The sequence below is a fragment of the Anabas testudineus genome, chromosome 6 (assembly GCF_900324465.2).
Source record: "Anabas testudineus chromosome 6, fAnaTes1.2, whole genome shotgun sequence".
In the NCBI taxonomy this organism is placed as follows: domain Eukaryota; kingdom Metazoa; phylum Chordata; class Actinopteri; order Anabantiformes; family Anabantidae; genus Anabas; species Anabas testudineus.
This window is the reverse complement of record NC_046615.1, coordinates 3680121-3699496: the sequence shown is the minus strand read 5'-3', so window position 1 is coordinate 3699496 and position 19376 is coordinate 3680121. Positions and strand designations below refer to the sequence as shown.

General features: G+C 40.3%; 2 protein-coding genes across 4 annotated transcripts in view; both read left to right on the top strand.

The window, feature by feature from the left end:
* The first annotated feature begins 2521 nt into the window (after window positions 1-2521).
* On the top strand, window positions 2522-6034 carry olfml1 (olfactomedin-like 1). The gene is made up of 8 exons (XM_026364647.1): window positions 2522-2987; window positions 3471-3574; window positions 3683-3873; window positions 4021-4124; window positions 4346-4537; window positions 5056-5236; window positions 5325-5484; window positions 5642-6034. Exons 1-8 carry the CDS (start codon window positions 2859-2861, stop codon window positions 5808-5810), a joined length of 1230 nt encoding a protein of 409 aa, XP_026220432.1. The 5' UTR covers window positions 2522-2858; the 3' UTR covers window positions 5811-6034.
* Window positions 6035-6959: 925 nt separating this feature from the next.
* si:ch211-266k8.4 (TBC1 domain family member 12) overlaps window positions 6960-19376 on the top strand; it is a 51876-nt gene continuing 39459 nt past the window's right edge. For all 3 annotated transcript variants that reach the window (XM_026365512.1, XM_026365513.1, XM_026365511.1), the window contains exons 1-9: window positions 6960-7193; window positions 8183-8270; window positions 8381-8488; window positions 8760-8952; window positions 9165-9290; window positions 11283-11406; window positions 11822-11891; window positions 13822-13936; window positions 14437-14554. In XM_026365512.1, the coding sequence (XP_026221297.1) occupies window positions 7051-7193; window positions 8183-8270; window positions 8381-8488; window positions 8760-8952; window positions 9165-9290; window positions 11283-11406; window positions 11822-11891; window positions 13822-13936; window positions 14437-14554 (1085 nt within the window). In that variant the 5' untranslated portion in view covers window positions 6960-7050. The remainder of the gene's footprint in view (window positions 7194-8182; window positions 8271-8380; window positions 8489-8759; window positions 8953-9164; window positions 9291-11282; window positions 11407-11821; window positions 11892-13821; window positions 13937-14436; window positions 14555-19376) is intronic.

Below are 19376 nucleotides of genomic sequence, written 5' to 3'. Positions count from 1 at the left end.
ATACAGTGCTTTTACAGTCACTCGCTACACTTCAGTCAAATAAAACATTGAGGTGCAGTTCCATGTTTCACTAGTACTCAAGTTAGTGATCTGAATACTTCTTCTACTGCTGACTATATGATTGATCCTATTACAGTGGATAAAATAAGGAGTTGCAGCAGTCTGTTCTTGCCCAGTGTCAGCTAGGATCAGCTCTAGCCCTGCTGGGATCATAGAACAGTAGGTCTAGGTAATGGATGCACATTTTCATTTCTGACACCATGTGTCTCTTTGGGCCACATACGAGGAGACCATGGTGCACGGTGAACATTAGTAGACACAAGCATATGAAGACAAAAGAGCAAAACATAAATAAATTGACAGGTAGTAAATGCACATTAGTAATGTGACACATTTCCACAGGTGTAAAGTAGTGTGATTGAATAAAATATTCATTCAGGAATTAACACATGTAGGTGAGAGAGAATAGGACAAAGACTGGCAGGAAGAAAAAGAGAGAGGAGGGGTAACACTTACATGAGTGATTATGAATTCATGCACGATTTCATGCGTGAGAAATCGTGAATTCACGCATGTACATGACCTGTCGGGACTTCTCAAGAGTTAACTGTCTCTCACGCGTGTGTTAATGCAGGAACAATTAGATAATGCTACAGCTAAGGTCTTTAAATCATCAGGACCTCAGAGTTATTAATGATGTTGATGTCTTCTTCACAGTCACAGTGGTGCACAGTTACATAAACACGTCATTCAAGTGGCAACCAGTATCTATTCAAGACAACTCATTCATAGATGGAAATAGAAAATGTGTCGGAGGGAATTTAGCTGAATTCCAAGAGTTCTAATGCATGTAAAGCTCATTTAAGTTCTTTTTACTTTTCGCTATTTTCACAATAAAAGCGAGGCAGGTAAAATGACAGCATGGCCTCAGAACATGTGTCGTCAACAGTAACTTATTTACTTTCAGAATATCACCGTCGCATTAGGAGAGATTCAAACATGCAGAAGTCACAATGCAGTACTGCTCAGTTAATTACAGTTCTTGGTATACGACAGAGCTGATGTGACTGCTTAACTCAGAGATGATTCAAAGACCTCAGTTGCAGCATTAATTTGTGTATTGTTGTTGCAATAACACATGCTTGATACACTGTTTATTGTTGTGATAGTTCATGCAGGATTACATGCATGTACCCTTACCAGAAAGTGTTACCAAATCATAATGAGGAAAGAAAATAAATGCACAACATTAAGCACATTTTCAAATCGTTCTTTCTTCTTTTAGATATAGAACAACTACAACTGAATTGTTCATGCTTCCCAGACATACAGTGTGTAATGTGAGATTTGGAGTCAGGCATAGGCACATTTAAAGGAGCAGCAGACTGAGGGGTTTGAAACCACAGCTGCATATTACAGTGTATGTCAGCTCATGAACTAGGCAGCTCTCAGCTCCATCATGGTTTGCAGCTGCCTTATTATTACCACTGTACTCAACTGCTGATTAAGGCTGTAATTACAGGTCACAGGTAAAGTGGTGGGGGGAGTGGGTGGCTGTGTTGGGGGTTGAGCGTTACGGCCTGTTCATGTTGGAGCATTCCTGTTGTAATCTGGCGCCACCTCATGGTAGAAACCTGACACAACTGCAGGGGCCTGTTGAAGGGCATGATCCTTGGAGTCCAGAAGAAGGTAAAAACAAGAGGAGACATAGTGTGTGTTGGTTTGTTAGAATGCTGGCTCCTTAGAGTCTTATTTTTAGATTTGAAGTCCTGTGTAAAATATGTGCCAGATCCAGCATAGACAGCCAGATGTTGTCTGTCAATATAAAACAAAAAAAAAAAAAAGAAAAGCCCAGGAAACAGGCCCATGTGGCACTGAAAAGCACCAGATGGAGATAAAACAGCAACTCACCACAAATTATCCATGATGGAGGTGGCAAGTTTTGGACCCAAATCAGTCAGAAAATAACTGGAGCTCTGGAAATGGTAAGAAAACCAGACACCACGCTAGTACAAATGTTCAAACTTTAACTTTACAGAGTCAGATATTCACTCATCGTTCAGAATAACTCAGAATAACTATAACTTGGAGGGCTATGATAATAATAGAACACATGTTTTGTATCATAGTCTCGAATTAGGGGCCAACACATCACAACAAACCAGTGGACACACTGTTTGACAAGAAAGAGCAGACCCAGTCGTATGTGTTTGGTGGGTTAAGGAAAACCTATTTTATCTGCTATAAATAACATGATGAGACAGTGCTGATCCCTTTACTCTGTACAGCCTAGTTAACAACTTTTATTGAACAGCTTCTGCTCTGAGTGAGAACTGAGGACGTGTCAGTGGGCCATCTGGAGAGTATTACAAAATAAAACTGCAGGACTGGTCTTGGCTGTTTCTCGCTCTCTGTCTCTCACCCCCTCCTCTATTGGTTTTCTCTCTCATACCTCAAATGCACAAAATCCGCTGAGGGGAAGGGTGGGAGAGAGACAGGCAGAGGGCTTGGGAGGGGGAGAGAGAGAGACGGGGCTTGGGAGGAACTGTGGGTGAGGCCTTCTGGAGCAGCAATTGATTAGAGAAACAAGCCTGAAAGTTTTGGAGCTACAACTCCAACAGGACCGAACCGCTTAGTGAACGCAGCAGAGAGAAAAGGAACTCTCAGTCACTGAAGGGCCATCAAGGATTCGCTTCAACACAGCAAGGCTGTTGTGGCTGCAGCCACATGGATTGATCTCCTTTTTTTTCTCTGGGGAACGAGTGCTGTGGTGGGTGGTGCGCTGCAGGAGCGCTGCAGAAATACAAAAAGAAGTGTCATTTTCAGAGCTGCATCAGTTACTTGCACAAGTGCTGGGAATGTCGTGCAGAGTGGTTCCTCTCCTTCTCTTATGTCTGTGTTTGACTGTGGGTTCAGTCCAGAGCCAGGGTTCCCCCCAGGATGCCTTCATAATCCAGTACCTGGAGAGGAGACTGGCTCAGATGGAGGTAAATGACTGCAGCACATTCATATGATCTGCATTCATCAGGCTGACAGCACTGTAACCTCAGTACTCGTGGTCTTACCATTAACTTTGCAGTGATCTTGCATATACAGTATGCAACACTAACTGTTTCTGCTGTCTTTTCTAAATGTGTGTCTGATGGTTTACACTTTGAAATCAGACCATTGTAGGTAATTACTGAAAAGGAAAAAGCGATTTAATGTCAGCGGCACAAGCACAAAAAAGTGAGTGAACGAATTTAGTAATGTCAGGAGTACAGCAATACAATCCTTTCCAAAGTTCAGTTTTTATAGAAAATGACAAAAAACGAATTCTCATTTTTTTCTGAAAGGCATGTACTGTATGAAAAGCTGCACGACAAACACTGTGTTAAGTGATGAAATAATAAAAATGCTAAAATATAGAGGTAGATTAACTCACTATGGCCATATATAATACAACTATTTCCTCTATGTCAATGAATTAGGAGCGTCTGAATCAATGTGATCAAAACACAGCGAGTCTCACCCAGAAGAACTATGACCTCTCCACTGAAATCAGGGGCTATCTGTCCACTCTGAATGTCATGAGGTATGAAAAGAATTAATGAATTGGTCACTTAGAAAATCAGTATATGAGTAAAAGAAAGTACTAGTGTGTTTTAAAGGTACATGTAATAACTAGTGTTTTGTTCCGTAGATCAGAGATGAAGAGCCAGGTGGACACTGTGTCTATGCGTGTAGACCGGATGGAGAGAGAGATGGAATACCTGGAAAACAAGATCCCCAACCAGTCTGACATCGAGATGGAGGAGGCTCTGCTGGAACAACAGATAAAAGATGCAGAACTGGACCAGCTGAAGAAAAAAGCCAAGATCAAAGTGGAGAATGGTAGGAATGTGTGTGTGTGTGTGTGTGTGTGTGTGTGTGTGTGTGTGTGTGTGTGTGTGTGTGTGTGTGTGTGTGTGTGTGTGTGTGTGTGTGTGTGTGCCTATAAACCTTTTCATTCATTCCTAGTCTTCTGTCTAACATCTCCAGACTGCAACACAGCCCTGACTCAAATCAAGTCTCTCAAGATCGTAAAGAGGGCAGGAGACACCTACGGTTCCTGGTTTAAAGACCCCTCAGAACAATCAGCTAAGGTCTGTTTCGTTTCTTGGTCACCAGCCAGCTTATTTTACACTCCGGTACACCGCCTGCAGAATAGATTAGCTGGTAAACTGAGGAATTTTTGCATTTAGTTAAAGCAGTTAGATATTACCGTATGACGGGTTAAAGGTTAAATTCTAGTGTGAATTCCTGCACTGCCCTATTCTTGAGCTCTTATGCTGTTCTCAACTTTTCACACACATCAATCTTTCAGGTCTACCTGCTGAGTGGAATTCGTAACAACTCTCTATTAGAGTATGTTTCCCTGCAAAGCTTCACAGAGCGGGCCACCACGCCAAAGTCTAGGGAGATCCAGCTGCCGTTCCACTGGCAGGGGACTGGTCATGTGGTGTACAATGGATTCCTCTACTACCACAAGGCAGATACACCCAACCAGATACTGAAGGTGGGGGAAAGAGAGAGTCTTACCCCGGTTTATTCATGTTGCATAAAGACATTTTGGCTCACATTAGTTGGCAACAGTTATTTAGAACATTTCATGATTGCGTGATTGCAGCCCTCAGATTTGATTTCTGATTTCATAACAGTGTTGAGTAGACTTGCTGACTTGATACACAGCTTTTTTCAAGGAGCTTAGTCATCGGGGAGTTAACTTTTGTCCTATTTCTTGTGCTGCTCTGTGTTAGCTGAGGTCAGAAACCAAACCGTGCCAAAAGAAACACATTTCTTCCAGTAAACTAAGCTGAATGTATCCTCTACAGAAAGTCTACTAAGAAAATGTTTCCAAAATACAACACTATAACATGTAGCTGGCAGAGGATTAATCCTACGAGTTTCATAATCGTGACTTCTTCTCACCCTGACTGAGTGAAATGGCTTGTTTGCACTTGTCCAAAACTGTGACTGGAAAATGCCTGACACAGCTGAAATGAGTCTCGTTCCATTGGTTTACATCATGTAAAGGTAGACCTGCTGAATGGTACAGTGGCGGACAGCACACTTCTTCCAGGAGCAGGTCGCCTCCCGGTCTACAGCCTGAACCCCAACACCTACTTGGACATGGCTGTGGATGAACTTGGCCTCTGGGTCATCCATGCTGATCCTGAGTATGGGGGAAATCTGGTCATCACCAAACTGGATAAAGGTAGAGAGTATCACCCTGGCCCATATACAGTACATGCTGTGTACACTAACAGCACTGTACTAACAGTATTTGCTTGTTTACTCCTCAGGAACTTTGGCGGTAGAGTATACCTGGGATACACAGTGCAAGAGCCACGATGCTGAAGGAGCATTCCTAATATGTGGGACGCTCTATGTGGTCTACAACACTCGCTACGGAGGACGCTCCACCGTGCACTGTCTCTATGACATACATGACACCATCCACAGGTTGGTTTGTACACATACACAAACGATAAAGCATAAAAGCCTAGACATCAACATAGTGAGAAAAACTAGCACGTAGTCAGACACAAGCTTCTTAACTGTAACCATTTCCCACCCGATTAAGCTTTATTTTTTCTCTTTTTGTACCATGCACACGCAGCGATGAGAGTCCCGTGTTGTTCTTCCCAAAGCGGTACACCAGCCACAGCAGCATCCACTACCATCCTGGAGAGAAACAGCTGTACGCCTGGGACGACGGCTACCAGACGATATACAAAGTGGAGACACGCAGGAATGACCAAGTGATTGACCTGAGCATTGCAGAATGAAGAAGAATTATGCAATAAACACTCGTGAAAGCATAGATTTCCAAAAATAATAATGAGGACTAGTGTATAATCTACATTCATTCAGTATAGTGATCCTTTGCTGGCAATGGATATAGCCTATATCACTGTTAACCATTACAGACCATATGTCGTCACCAACTAAAGAGCTTTTATGCATAGGCTTTATACTTTGTATGAGCATAATAAAGAGCATTCAACTGTTATGTGTATTTTCATTGAATAATGATGAGACAATAACATCTTACAGTAAGACAGGCTTTGTCATCCTCGTCCAGAGAATTAGGCGAGCATGACTCCTACAGTTGCCTCATCACTTGCACTTATTGATGACACATCACCTGAAAGTAAAGGTTCTTTCAGTACTCACTGTTAAACGGACTGTGCATGTTACTGGTATAGCTCTCACTGAACTTTTCCTGCTTCATGTTGGTTTCATGTCAGTTAGCAGCAGAGAGCGTCATGATGATGTACCCAGACAGTACAACCAATCTAGTTACTTAGGTGAATAAGCGCGGTCTCTACTGACAGTTGTTCAAATCTTAAAAGCTGTAGCATTGTTTTTCCTGGACTCTAACGACTGATCAGGCTCACTGTGTCATAAATAAATCCCCTGCGTTCTGTAGTGAACAGGGGAAGAGCAAGAGGATCGAGTATACAACTTCCCTGAACTTCCCAAGCCTACGTGAACACTATGTTTGTCCAGTAAACTTTTGCCGTCAGTCAACCTTTTGATTGCAGTTTGTCTGGGTGCTGTCCCTTTGTCTTAAGTCTTAAATGCAAACAGAGAGGAGTGATGAGTAAAACATGTGTCATGAGGTGATGATGACCATAAAGTAGGCCTATAGATTTTCTAATGGTGCTTGTATACTTCACTCATTTCAAATGTTAGATGCACCTTCAGACAGTCGTACAGAATACAGTTTAATGGGTAGTAATGGATCGATAATGTAACAGATTAAGCAGCATATTTTATGTTGCAGTCACTCATATTATTATATATATATGTGTGTGTGTGTGTGTGTGTGTGTGTGTGTGTGTGTATACACACACACACACACACACACACACCACTCTCTCTGATCCCGCCCATTTTCAGTTGGCCGTGACGTCAGAGGGGGGCGGGCCGTGTGTGACCGTTGAATTTGACAGCGGCAGCGCCTCGTTACTACGACCGGACATTGTTGACCAGACTGGGTTCAGACAACTGTGCTTTGTCACCATGAGGAGGAGAAGCAGTGTCCACGCCAGCAGGAGAAGCTCAACGCTCAGAAGGCGCAGTGAAAATGTGCGTTTTGACGAATTCGGCTTTGCTCGTGTCAAAAGAAAGGACCAAAAACTTCATCATCGATGTCATGATTACAGGTGCGGGACAGCGCGGCTAACCTAATGCTAACTAATGAAAAGTAGTTAACAAAGACATAAAGTTGCTGCTGAGCCTCTGCTTAACTATTTGATTAGTGTTGACCTTTATTGGAAAGATATTGTGTTTAAAGAAAAGAAGGAATGGCGCTTAGTTATATCCATATTGTGTTTAATTCACTCGCTTGTCAACGGTAATTAATTAGAGGGCGTCAGTATTATTATTCACTAGCTAACTGAACACTTACACCCACTGACAAGGAGTGAAATAAACAGGTCTTAGTGGTAGCTTAAGTTGGTTTTAGTGGTATGCTCTTTCTTTTGAATAAGTCTTACAAAATCTGAGTTAGCATTTGAAGTGTGTCTTGCTACTACTGTCATAAATTTGATAGATTACACAGGTAGTTTAGCTAGCTTTAATTAGCCTATGAAACTTAATGCAATGTTGCCAGTTCATCCGTAATGAATGGAGTCACTTTAACAATTTGCTAATCATTCTTATTTATTCGTCAAAGTGGACCAATCAACAAAGAGATAAATGCCATTCCCTGAACCCACAGGGCACAAAATTCAGATAGCGTGTTGTTTTGGACTGTATTGTAAGACCAACACAAGAAATCAGTTATCACATTTGACAATTTTAAACCATCAAATGTTTTTGATTTTGCATGACTGAAACAATTCATGGATTGCAGATACATTTTCTGTATTCGACTGATTGTACAGCTGTATTGTCAGCCTTGAAGCTATTCACAAACAAAGGTCCTTCAGTGCATCATTTCACTGGGCACATGTAAATAAACAGAAACCTCATTGGGAGCTGTTGCTAGAATCTGTACCAAATCACACCTACATGGATCTATCAGCGTAAAATGGCTGTAGTCATTGATCATGAGCCTTTGAATTACAAGATTGAACTTCACTTTGGTTTTGCATGAGATCCATATTTGCCCGAGTCCAAAAAGCAACCTAATTATGTTTGTTTATGTCAGCTACCCCCAGCTGTGCTCAGTGAGGGTGAAAGAGCTGTGTGAGCTGCTCAGCTACTGGAATGGAGCCAGCTTTATCTGCAAGAGCCAGGTGAGATTACAGAAGCTACAAGAAAATGTTTATGATCTGCTGCACAATGTTTCCACCAAGCAGTAACAGTTTAAAGGTACAGCCTGTTCACACAAATGTTGTGCTTTCAGATTGAGCGATTTATCAGAATGGGTATTCCTCCAAATCTGCGAGGTAGAGTGTGGAAGTGTCTTCTAGGCACTGACAGTCTAAGAGAAAGCAGTGACTTCAACTACCAGGTAATATGCAATGGGAGGTGCACTGGAAAGAACAGATTTGTCTAACCCTTGTGTCAACAATGTTGCTGTTGGACTCATTTTAATTTTCAAAAATATGCTGAGGTTGGAAGTGGGAGACATTGCCACCAGACAGTTAAAGTTCTTAGCCATGGAAGTTCAACAGTTTAGTCCAGCAACATTTTAACAGGAATAGAACTTATGGTATTCACTCATAGCAGAACATTTGTTCTGATTCATTTCTGACAAAAGCCTATTGTATTTTCACCAACAGAAATGCCTGTCAGAGGTGCGAGGGCCGCTGGTGGACTTGGGTGTCAGTGAATACGGCATCCTGTCAGCAATAGCAACACTGAGCGACACACAGAACGATCTGGACCTGAACCATCAGCAGCTTTCCAGCGGCCCCGAGACCTGCTACTCTATTGATGACATCAGACTTTTTCGACAGATCGCCTTGGACCTCCGTGAGTTTAAATACAGCAATAAGGCTAAAGACTTTGTGTTTTGCAATTCTGTTGAGAACACGGGAATGTTTTTTTTAATTCAGGGTGTGATATAATGGTGTTATTATCAAGGATCATAGTAGATTTTATTGAAAGAATGTAATGGAAATATCAGTGGACTAAGCAGACAAACGTGAGATCTGTACTTCACATTAATTTGACTTGTTCCATAGAGCGATCGTTCCCAACTCACCGCTCTCTGATGGGGGACAGTCCAGAAGCCATTGAGGGTCAGGCCAAACTCTTCAGGGTCCTCACTGCCTACGCCAAATACAACCCGCAAGTTGGATACAGCCAAGGTAACTGACTTATCATACTTTTTCTGTGTTTGTGTTTTGAAATTGAATGAAAGCATTCTCCTTTTTTATAAAACAACAATCAGCATAGAAGTTTGTGTATCAGAAATGGTGGACAGTTAATTGACAGTAAAGGAAAGAAGAGCTTGTGATGCAGGTGGCTAAGACAAAGTACAGTTAGAGGTTCTGCCAGCATTGTTTCAGTCTGCTCTATGTGAACATTATGGATTTTGTGTTATCAGTGGCAATTACGAGAAAGAAGAGGTGAATAAAATGGTGACTGTGTTCAAACACTGTACAATGTGCGTAGCTTATGCTAGCAGCAATACATCACTTCTGCAATGATGACATCACAGTTAGACCACAGTGCAAGGAGGACCAAGTCAGGTAGAAACAGAAAATGGAGCAAAGCAGCCCTATAGAGTCATGGAGAATGCAGGATTTCAGCATGTGGTTAAATTGCTCAAGCCCCATTATAATATCCACTCTTGCCGACACATAAGCAACAGAGTTATCCCTGAGCTTAATAAAGAATTGTCCAGCACAGCCTATTACATTTTCAATTGTAGACTGAAACTTGGGGAAAGTTTGAATTAAGACCTTTTAACGATCAAAATATTTTGAATAAGATTTGACAAGAAATGTTTGACAGTTAAAATGTGTTCCACATGTTCTCAGCCAGAATTCTAACCCCTTAGTGAGAAGAGCATTTTTGCTGAAGAGCAGCTTAACTAACAGGTTAGCTTCTCTCACTACTTTGTGTTGACGGACATAAAACAATCCTCTGCCACTTCCATGCCCTACATCCTACAGTAAAATAACTGAAATGGCTGAAAAGATGATGGCCAAACCTTTAAATTAGATACACTATAATGTTTAAGTATTTATGCCTAAAGTTAATAGGATAATTTTCTATATCTAAAAAATTAAGACTTCATTTTATAACAGAAAATGGTGAATTTTGTGAACTGTTCCACCTCTGGATTGTTATTAACAAACATGTCATTTAAAAAAAAAAACTAAAATCTGTTATTTTGGGTTCACTATTGATATAGAGAAGCATTTGTGAAAAAGGCATGCAGTTTGTTACTATTGTTAATATTGTTTCTATATCTATACTAGAATAGTTACTGTCTTTTAAAATGACACATCAGGGGGCTTTTATGACAGACATGAGGAGGGAGTCCATTGGAGAAGCACTGTAATTTTTACAGATAACTACAGTACATAATATGACCACTTGATGGAAGCAGAGAACCAATAATACAACTTAACTCCATGCTCAAGTAGCCGTCCTACTTGAAACATGTACACGTCTCTATGTACATGGTACATAATTAAAGTTTTCATGTCATAACGTGATTTAGACTTCTAATGTGTTTCTTGGCTGTTTGAATAGGAAAGTATTAGATGCTAGAAATTTGATTTGTTTTTGCTAAAACTGGATAAACAGCATTTTTTTTTTTTTAGTTTTTCATTTATTTAAAAGTTTGGCTGTAAAGAAGCAGACGAGAAACATAGGGAGAAAGCGAGGTGTGACATCCAAGCTCCCCAGCCGGACGTGAACCGGGGAACCATTAGGCTACAAGGGAACCCAAAAGCAGTTTAAAAACATTTTAAATATTAGCTTCTGGCTGAAAACCAATTATGAGATGTTCATCCTATAAGGAATCATATTCTATGAACCACAGTGCATCCTTCTGTTCCCTTGTTAAGTCAAATAATGTGTGTTTAGCTATTTGTACAGTCAGTGGTAATTGTTTGTTGCTTCTATAGCAAATCCCATATAGACATGTTACAGTGAACATGAGGACACATCTGCATACTTTACAATACAGAACATTTTGAGGTCTGCTTTTGCTTTTGCTTTTTATGTAATTTTGTGTGACTCTTATATTTTGATAAGTCAAGGTAGTCTCTTGACTTTAAATATTTTAAAACACGGGTATCAAACACCCACATCTCATCTTGTGTGTGTGTTTGTGTGTTTTACAGGCATGTCCTACATAGCTGCAGTACTGCTGATGCAGTTGGGAGAGGAGGAAGCTTTCTGGGCTCTGGCGGCCTTGTTGGATAAACCCAAATATCTGGCCAAGCTGTTTGACCTCAGCCTCAACAAGTAGGAATAGCCTTCCTGTATATGACAGTGAAGTAATAACAATAAACTGACGATGTATTAGCTCTAAGAAGTATTTTAGTATGCACTTTTCAGCATTCAGTCATTTATACAAAAGAAGGAAAATCAGGTGAAGGTACACTAGTTCTTTTTTCAGGGGCTGTGAGATACAATTAAATGCAGAGCAATCGGTTGCTTCTCTGGGACAATTTTCATGGTACAATGCAAACTTGACATCACTGATGAAACATTTATCCTCATTAGTCCAGAGAAATGGTAGCACAGCATGACAACAGAGCTTTTCCATTAGAAGGTGTGGGGTTCATCAGAAAGGTCTACATTTCAGTCCCTCGCACTAATACTTAGTGATCTGTGCTACAGTTATACTAAACTATGGTCTTATTTCTGGTCTACTCAGGGTCCAGCATCAGGTGAAGGTGTTTGACCAGTTTCTGAAACACAGGAAGCCACAGTTATATCAGCACATGGTGAGTGTGTTTCCTTTAGTTTATACATGGAATAAAAGCCTGGTGATTCACTTTAACTCACTCGCTAAGAAACACTCAATTTCAACATGCTACTGATCATGAGTGGACACTGAAAATGCAAGAACGTGAGGTGCTTCAGTTTTAGAGGTAAATACTTGCAACGAACAACAATAGAAGGGCTATAGAAAATATGTTCACCTGTGAGTTTGCTTTTGTGTTTGAGGCCACAAATGGCCAAGTGATGAGTAGTTCATCTTCGAGGCAGAGGCCAATGTAATGTATCTGTCATCAACTGGGCCTCTTCTGTTATTCACTCTATTAGGCTCCAGGCTTGTCGTGGTAGAGACTTTACTGGCTGCACTAGTGGGTGTAAGGCTGCAGCTCTGGGAGTTCGTCCTGATATTGACATTAAGTCAGTCTCACCGCACCGTTTGTCATAGCAGAAATAGCAGCTGTGATTAGAAGCTAAGTTCATGCTACTTCATGACATGGAAGATGTTGTTTCAGCTAAATTATGTTTTATGCCAAGAGTTATGTTTAGAGCCAACAGTTTCTAAAAAAAAAAAAAAAAGATTGTTTAATGTTCTGTATACTTTATTAGATAAATTACTGAGAGGCCTGCATTGTATACTTATTTTGACAGGTCTATACTAGGATGTTTAATATAGGGTTGGGTACCTCTGGTGTGAGCTTGATATACCCATCTCAATACACTGTCAGCAATCTAATAAATTAAAGATAACAAGCAACTACTTGTGGGCTATGATACAATGCACTGCAATTCAGCACAATCTGATTGAACATAGTGCAATTCAGTCAGGTAGTAGCCAAGAAAATCCTGAACCTAAGGTGGGATGCCAGGGCACTGGCAGACTCTTCCTCTGTAACACTGTGTTGTCACTTCGTTTGAGTTACAAGGTTAGTTGTACTTCCTGTGCACATTTTGCAAATTGCATAATGACTTTCTGTCTCTCTTGTTAAACCCGTAGTGTTGCCAAACATTTGATATGTAGTTCACAGGTGAGTACATGTGCTCAGTCTCCACCGTGTTTGTTGTGCCCATCTACATTTGCCAACACGTTAAGATAAAGTAGGACTAATTTAGATATAATTTAGATATATAGACATAAAAATATCTAATTGTTGGGTTGGTCAAATTTCTAAAAAATGCATAAAACATGTAATAATGAAATTGATTTTATCTAGATTTTATTAGACTTTGTATTTCTCTCTGTTCAATACACAGATTATTGTCAATAATTTGAGAAAATCTACAATGGTTCAAAACATTTCTAAAAATGACAAACTTATTGTATTAGGACTCACTGTTAAGTTATTACTGGTCTAGAATCTGTTTTCCAGATACAAATTTCTGAATAACATTGTAACATTATGCGTGCCAAACTTGGGTAAGTCGGATCTTTGCGTTCTTCAGCCCAGTTACAGTCGCGTTCCCATCGTCCTCTGTTGACAATCTTCTGTACGTGCATGCACACACTGATGTATGCTTTGCTACCTTTTGTGCTGCTCAAGTACCTTTTGAAGGGATTGTTACACTTCACTTTGACTCAGCAAATTTTGGAGGAAAACTGGCCTCTGGAGCCAAAACACACACACACAGTCATACCAATACACACACACACCACTGTGGCTTATTGTTGGCACAATAGCCCACCCTCCTTACAGAAAAAGCCTATTAGAGATCAGAGGTCAGCATTTCCTTTGTAATAGAGATGTTGAGCAGAGCTACTGTAAGTCTTGTGCTTGTGTTGTATACTTCAGTTCTGAGCAAACGGGGATTAGAGCATTAGTAATGCTATGCTTAAAAGATCCATGTTTGCTAGATAGAAGCTGGATGAGAAACAAGTCTTGAACATATTTTTTGTTCATGTTAAATTCAGCCCTTCCTGTTTTCCCAACCTCCCCACAGGAGTCGGTGGGAGTCTTATCAGTTCACTTTGTGATGCCATGGTTCCTCACTCTCTTCACTTCCCTGCCCTGCTGGGATTCTGTCCTCGCTGTCTGGGATCTCATCATTCTGCACGGTACACACACACACACACACACACACACATAAATAAACACACACACACACACTGTGTAACCAAGTATATGAAACACAGTGACATTGTTGGAGATTTATCATTGGCTCACATTCACACAGTGGCCTATAGAATTTGATTAAAAGGTCTTTAATGTCTAAGACCAGACAGATTGTATATTGACTGATCCAGTGTGAGGGAAAAGATTAACACGCTAATCAGATAAGTTTAATGGGTTGGTGCATAACATCAGTTATTGTTTTTCATCTTCTCTATCTCAGTTATCTCTTCTACGCTTTCTTTGTGTTAAGTAAGGAATATTACACGTCAGCGCTATATGTTCCGTGAATGTAATTCATGACTTATTGTTAATTAATTTTTTTTTACCTCACAGGACCATCACATCAGCCAGTGAGAATCCAGAGTTTTCAGTGGTCATGGTATAACGAAGTATTAATCTATGTTAAGTATTCATCTTGGGAAATGCTGGTGTTTCTCCTCAGGCCTGTCAGCTGTGTTCCGTACTGCACTTACCATAATTGAGCTCCTGGAGCCTCTACTGATGAACCTGAATGATGAGGGAGCAGTGTTACCCCTGCTATTGAGAGTACCTGTTAACGTGTAAGTCAGGGGTGTCAAACTCAATTGCACAGGGGGCCAAAATCCCAAACACACTTTAGGTCGCGGGCTGAACAGGATAAACATTTATTGAACACACTGAAACTTTTAAAACTTTAAAAAAAAACTTATTTTGCTCTCTATAAAAACATATCCTGTCTAAATTATACAAGTTAGAAATAAAGTAAACATTAAAAGAACAAACATTCAAATTTCTTTAATCTTATGTCATTTTATATAAAAAATAAACTTAAATTTTAAATATCCCAAAAGATTTTGCTCTCCATAAAAATATATCCTGTCAGAATTATACAAATTCAAAATATGAACATGCTGCATAACAAAACCTGGGAATATAAATAAAATTTGTGCTTTTCAGCAATAACAAATCAAATCATTCAGTCTTTGCTCTTATGTCATTTTATCAGAGCTGCATCTGTTTTTGGCAACAAGTTTGTTTATATTTGGTTTGAGGTTCTGTGTTGTGGAGATTCTCAGGATGGACTGCAGGTTCTCAGCAGTGAGACGACTCCTGTGTGCTGTTTTGTTAGTCTTCATCACTGAGAACAGCTTCTCACTAAGATTTGTGCTACTAAACATAAACAAGGTTCGAGCCTCATGTGGAGGGAGCTGGGACATTTCTGCGGGAATGGAGTGAATAAACTGTGCGGATCCTGCAGTGTCCTACTTTACCTTCAGTCATTACACTGCAGCTCAATCAGCTCCATCTGAATCTGAATTAACGCGGAATGTGTTCGGCAAGGCAGCTGAAGCACTGCATTATGGGATCTGTAGTTTATTGTGTTACCAGCGCTTCATATCGCCGGGCCATTAATAACAATAATATAGAAATGATCTCGCGGGCCGGATATAGTTACACGCCGGGCCGGATGTGGCCCGCGGGCCGTGAGTTTGACACATATGGTGTAAGTAAATGTTCTTTTTAATATACACTAACTAGTATGCAGACATGTTGTGTCTGTTCTTATCAGCAGTTGTAGTTCTGTATTGTCTGAGTCACATTTATCATGTTCAGCTTTTATCAATTCACATTTTGTTGAACACAATGTGTCAGTAGATGTGTTGTCTGAGACCTACTGCTATGAATTTTGTCACAGACCACCCCCCATGAATGTACTGAAAGCGATGGGTCCTGCTGAAGAATGTGCAGCACAGTTCTCACAGCACTGAGCTCAGTTTTGAGACTGGACCCTGAATAAAACTGCAGGCAGCTCATGAATATCAATCAGCTCATCAGAACTAGACATGTTTTGACACTGAGCATTCCAGGACAAGTAGAGTGTCATTGTTTTGCTGTGGTTGTTTTTGTACATGTTTGGATAAAACATCCTTTTTTTCTAAATTAGTTTCCTCACTGACAACCCATGCTGCTTTCAGTCAGACTCCTCTGTCTCTCTCTCCCTGTGTTGAATATAAATGTCACATGGTAGCGGACATGTTTTGTTGACATGAAGCTGTAGTTATAGCAACTCAGCAGGGTCACCGGGTTTGTGTATGCAGCCAGTGCGTACTTTTACCCGTCTGGTGCACAGTGATTATTAAAATCCAGTTTATCATATTTGTTCTAATAGATAAACGTCACACAGCTACTGAAATTTAATGTGTCCTTTCATTGTCGAAAAGGTCTTTAATGCTTGGACCTCAGTTTGTTTGCCTTAGACAAAGATCTGTAGGGTAGATTCTGGATAAGTGAAGGCTACAGAACCAAGGAGTTTCCACCGACTTAGCTGTGTCACAGGCAGTGACACAGCACTTTATCATGAGGGGTGAGAAGGTGTGCTGGGTGCACAACAACGGCTCACAAAGGGGATAGTGAAGGGCATGCTGTATGTGTATTGTGTAAAAGCCATTTATTTAAAAGCTATTCATGTGACCATTTAATGTTTTTTGTTATGCCTTATATTCAACTTTTAACTTCTTTTCATAACCAAGCTTTTAAATGCTTAGAATCACAGATGTGTCTGAGTTTTCTGGTTTACAGGGATGTTGATCCATGTGTGAACCTCTCCTACCACTTTTATGTGCATTGCATCAAGGGCAGCACTGACAGTCTCATTTTGTACTAGCTGTGTTGTTCAGTGGGCAGCCTGCCATCACGTCACATTGAGAAGTCCTTGTTGCCTGCTTGGCATCATTACGAAAGCCTGGTCAGAGGTCACCACTAAGTGGTCCGACTGTCTCCCAGGGCAGGATCCCCTTACACTGGGACGAGACTGTTGGAGAAAGAAGGGAAAGAAGCGTGAGTGGGGTAAAAGAGAGAGAGCGCGATGAATGAAGGGTCAGATAGGGAAGAGGCTTAAGAGACTGAGAGACTAATTGCGTCATGCAGCCATATAGGCCATTCGGACTAACGTTTGTATGAGAGGCTCATCCATCTCATGTGACTGTCTAACCTAGGCTGTCAATCAGCTGTCACCTCAGTCATAGACTCCCAACAATTACTCCCAAAACAGCCTACGTCTTCAGTCAAAGAGCTGATTCACTCTATGGAAGGATTCATTCTCCTTTTGTTTGTTGGTCTAATGCTTTTCTTTGTTTTATCCCTGCTTCTTCTCAAAACCTTTGTTGTCGATGCAGATCTTCTGATCAGTTTTTTACTCCTCTTTTATAAGTACTTTATGAACTCTTTATTCATTGTCAGTTCTCAACCTGTCGGGTTGCTCATACTCAAGCTAATGGTATTTTTTATTTTTATTTTTTTCAGTCATTTGGAAATTAGGGTTATAAAACTTCTATTATTACTCATGATTTTAGTGTTTGCTTTTTTAATAAAACATGTAAAAAGCTACACTATGCACAGCCCTTCAGGTATATACTTGTTCAGTTGTAATGCGTAAAAAAACACAACAGCTTTTAAGTGCGCCCTATAGCACGGAAAAAGCAGTAAATAAGAAACTGCAACAACTGAACTTCTGATTGGTTAGAAAGACAAGCCCCCCTCAAAAACTTCTAGAAGCAAATATCACCACTGACTTCATGAGAGGATTCAACAGCACCTCTCCACAATAGGTAGTGGTACAGACACTCTGCAAGGTCTGCAACCCAGAAATACAACAAAAGCCATAATTTCAATTTCTACCAGAAACGAATTAGTAGTAGTAGAATTGTCGTCTGTCTTTGCACCAAAAAAATATAAGAATACCAGTTTAGCATATTGGAGACGCAAATCCATGGATGTAAACCATTTTCATATAGTTAGAGGTTATAGAGGTATAGAGGTTTTTCTAAACTGAATATATACTGGAAATGCCTCTGAACATAGAAACCCTCTATCTGGGTCATGCCTGGTTCTTGAAACAGAGGAGCAATATAAAGCTGCTGCAGGCCCTCTTAGTGGCAAATAGGTCCAGCACCACCTACCTTAGAAAGCTGGTATGATGTCAATTTAGATTTATTTAAAATTGAAAAACTACTTTTATATGATCCAAAAAGACAAATTTCGCAATCTGGAATAAATGGATTTAATTCATATGATATAAGCTGAATATCATATGATAATTTTTTTATTCTTGTCTCCCCAGTACAAAGACAGTAGCAGAAAGCTTAACTCCCTCAGTTTGGATGTAAATAGGGCAAAGACTAGGAGATTGTGGAAATAGCAACTGAAAAGAATGACTGAGATGAACAGGTAGTCACTAAATTATTTGGTACCTGTGCACTCTTTAACTTCATATTTAAAATAGAAGGTGGGGAGCAAGAGACGTGAGTTTAAGTGGGTCTGAACACTTAGATTTATCAAGGGATATATGCACTCCACAACTAAGAGAAGACTACCTTTAAGCTCAACCTGACAAGAACTGTACTTGTTTCTTATATACAATACATGTGTGTGTGAAAATAGGAGTATTTCAAAAATCTCAAAACAGAAAAACTTCATCTTCAATTCAAATGGATACAGAAGAATTGGGTTGTTTTTTTATGATAAACAGGCACACTGTCCACTCCCCCCCCCCCCCCCCCTCTCTCTCTCTCCCCCTCAGTACCTCCTCCTACTCACTCCTTAAACACACTGTTTTTGTTAGTGCCCTCCAACAGTCCTATCTCTTACTCCTTTGTTCACATAAACCTCCCTGGGCTGACTCTCCTCCTTGTGAGTTTTTGTTTTTGTCTTCACGCCCTCTCATCCTCTTTGCCTTCTTTCTTCCATTAATTTATCCCCTCTGACACATTGACATCCCCGTTCAGCTAGAGGGGTTGACACATCATTTGTTTACTTCACACTGACCAAGCTGCTATCAATAAAGTCTCTGCTTTAGTGTTTTTTTCCCCCTTTTAACAGTTTCAAAATCCTGAATGTATTCAAACTGAAGATCACTTGGTGGGTCAAACCTGCTTGTGTTTTGTTTTTTTTTACATTTGGCGATATGCTCTCTCTTATCGGGACACTACACCTCTGTTCAAATGTTGCTTTTTTATCATTTTTTTGATTTAAAGTTTTGTTCGGAATCTTCAAGCACCTATTCCAACTCTGTCTGTGTGATGTGAAAGACATAATTTTAGGGACTATTACATATATGATGAAGACAGTAACGATGGAAGTTAATAGCATACTTTGGTGTAGTGCAGTGCACCTTCAGATACAAAGACATAGACTTGCATGTATTTTCACAGAAAAGCCTGATACTAAAAAATTGGTTTGGGTTGTTCAGAGTTGTTCTTGCACTACTGTGCAAGAAACTTCATTTCCCATGATTGACCCTTTTTCATTCTCTCCCAAGCACCCTATCTGTTTCTTCTTATAGGCATTTCTCACATACTGGGATGGATAACTTAACCTTGTGATTATAGTCCCATCCTTGCATTA

Coding starts and splice junctions, on each gene's coding strand:
- olfml1 (XM_026364647.1), top strand. CDS start 2,859: ATGTCGTGCAGAGTGGTTCCTCTCCTTCTCTTATGTCTGTGTTTGACT. Junction 4,125..4,345: donor CCTCAGAACAATCAGCTAAG/GTCTGTTTCGTT, acceptor TCAATCTTTCAG/GTCTACCTGCTGAGTGGAAT. Junction 4,538..5,055: donor CACCCAACCAGATACTGAAG/GTGGGGGAAAGA, acceptor CATCATGTAAAG/GTAGACCTGCTGAATGGTAC.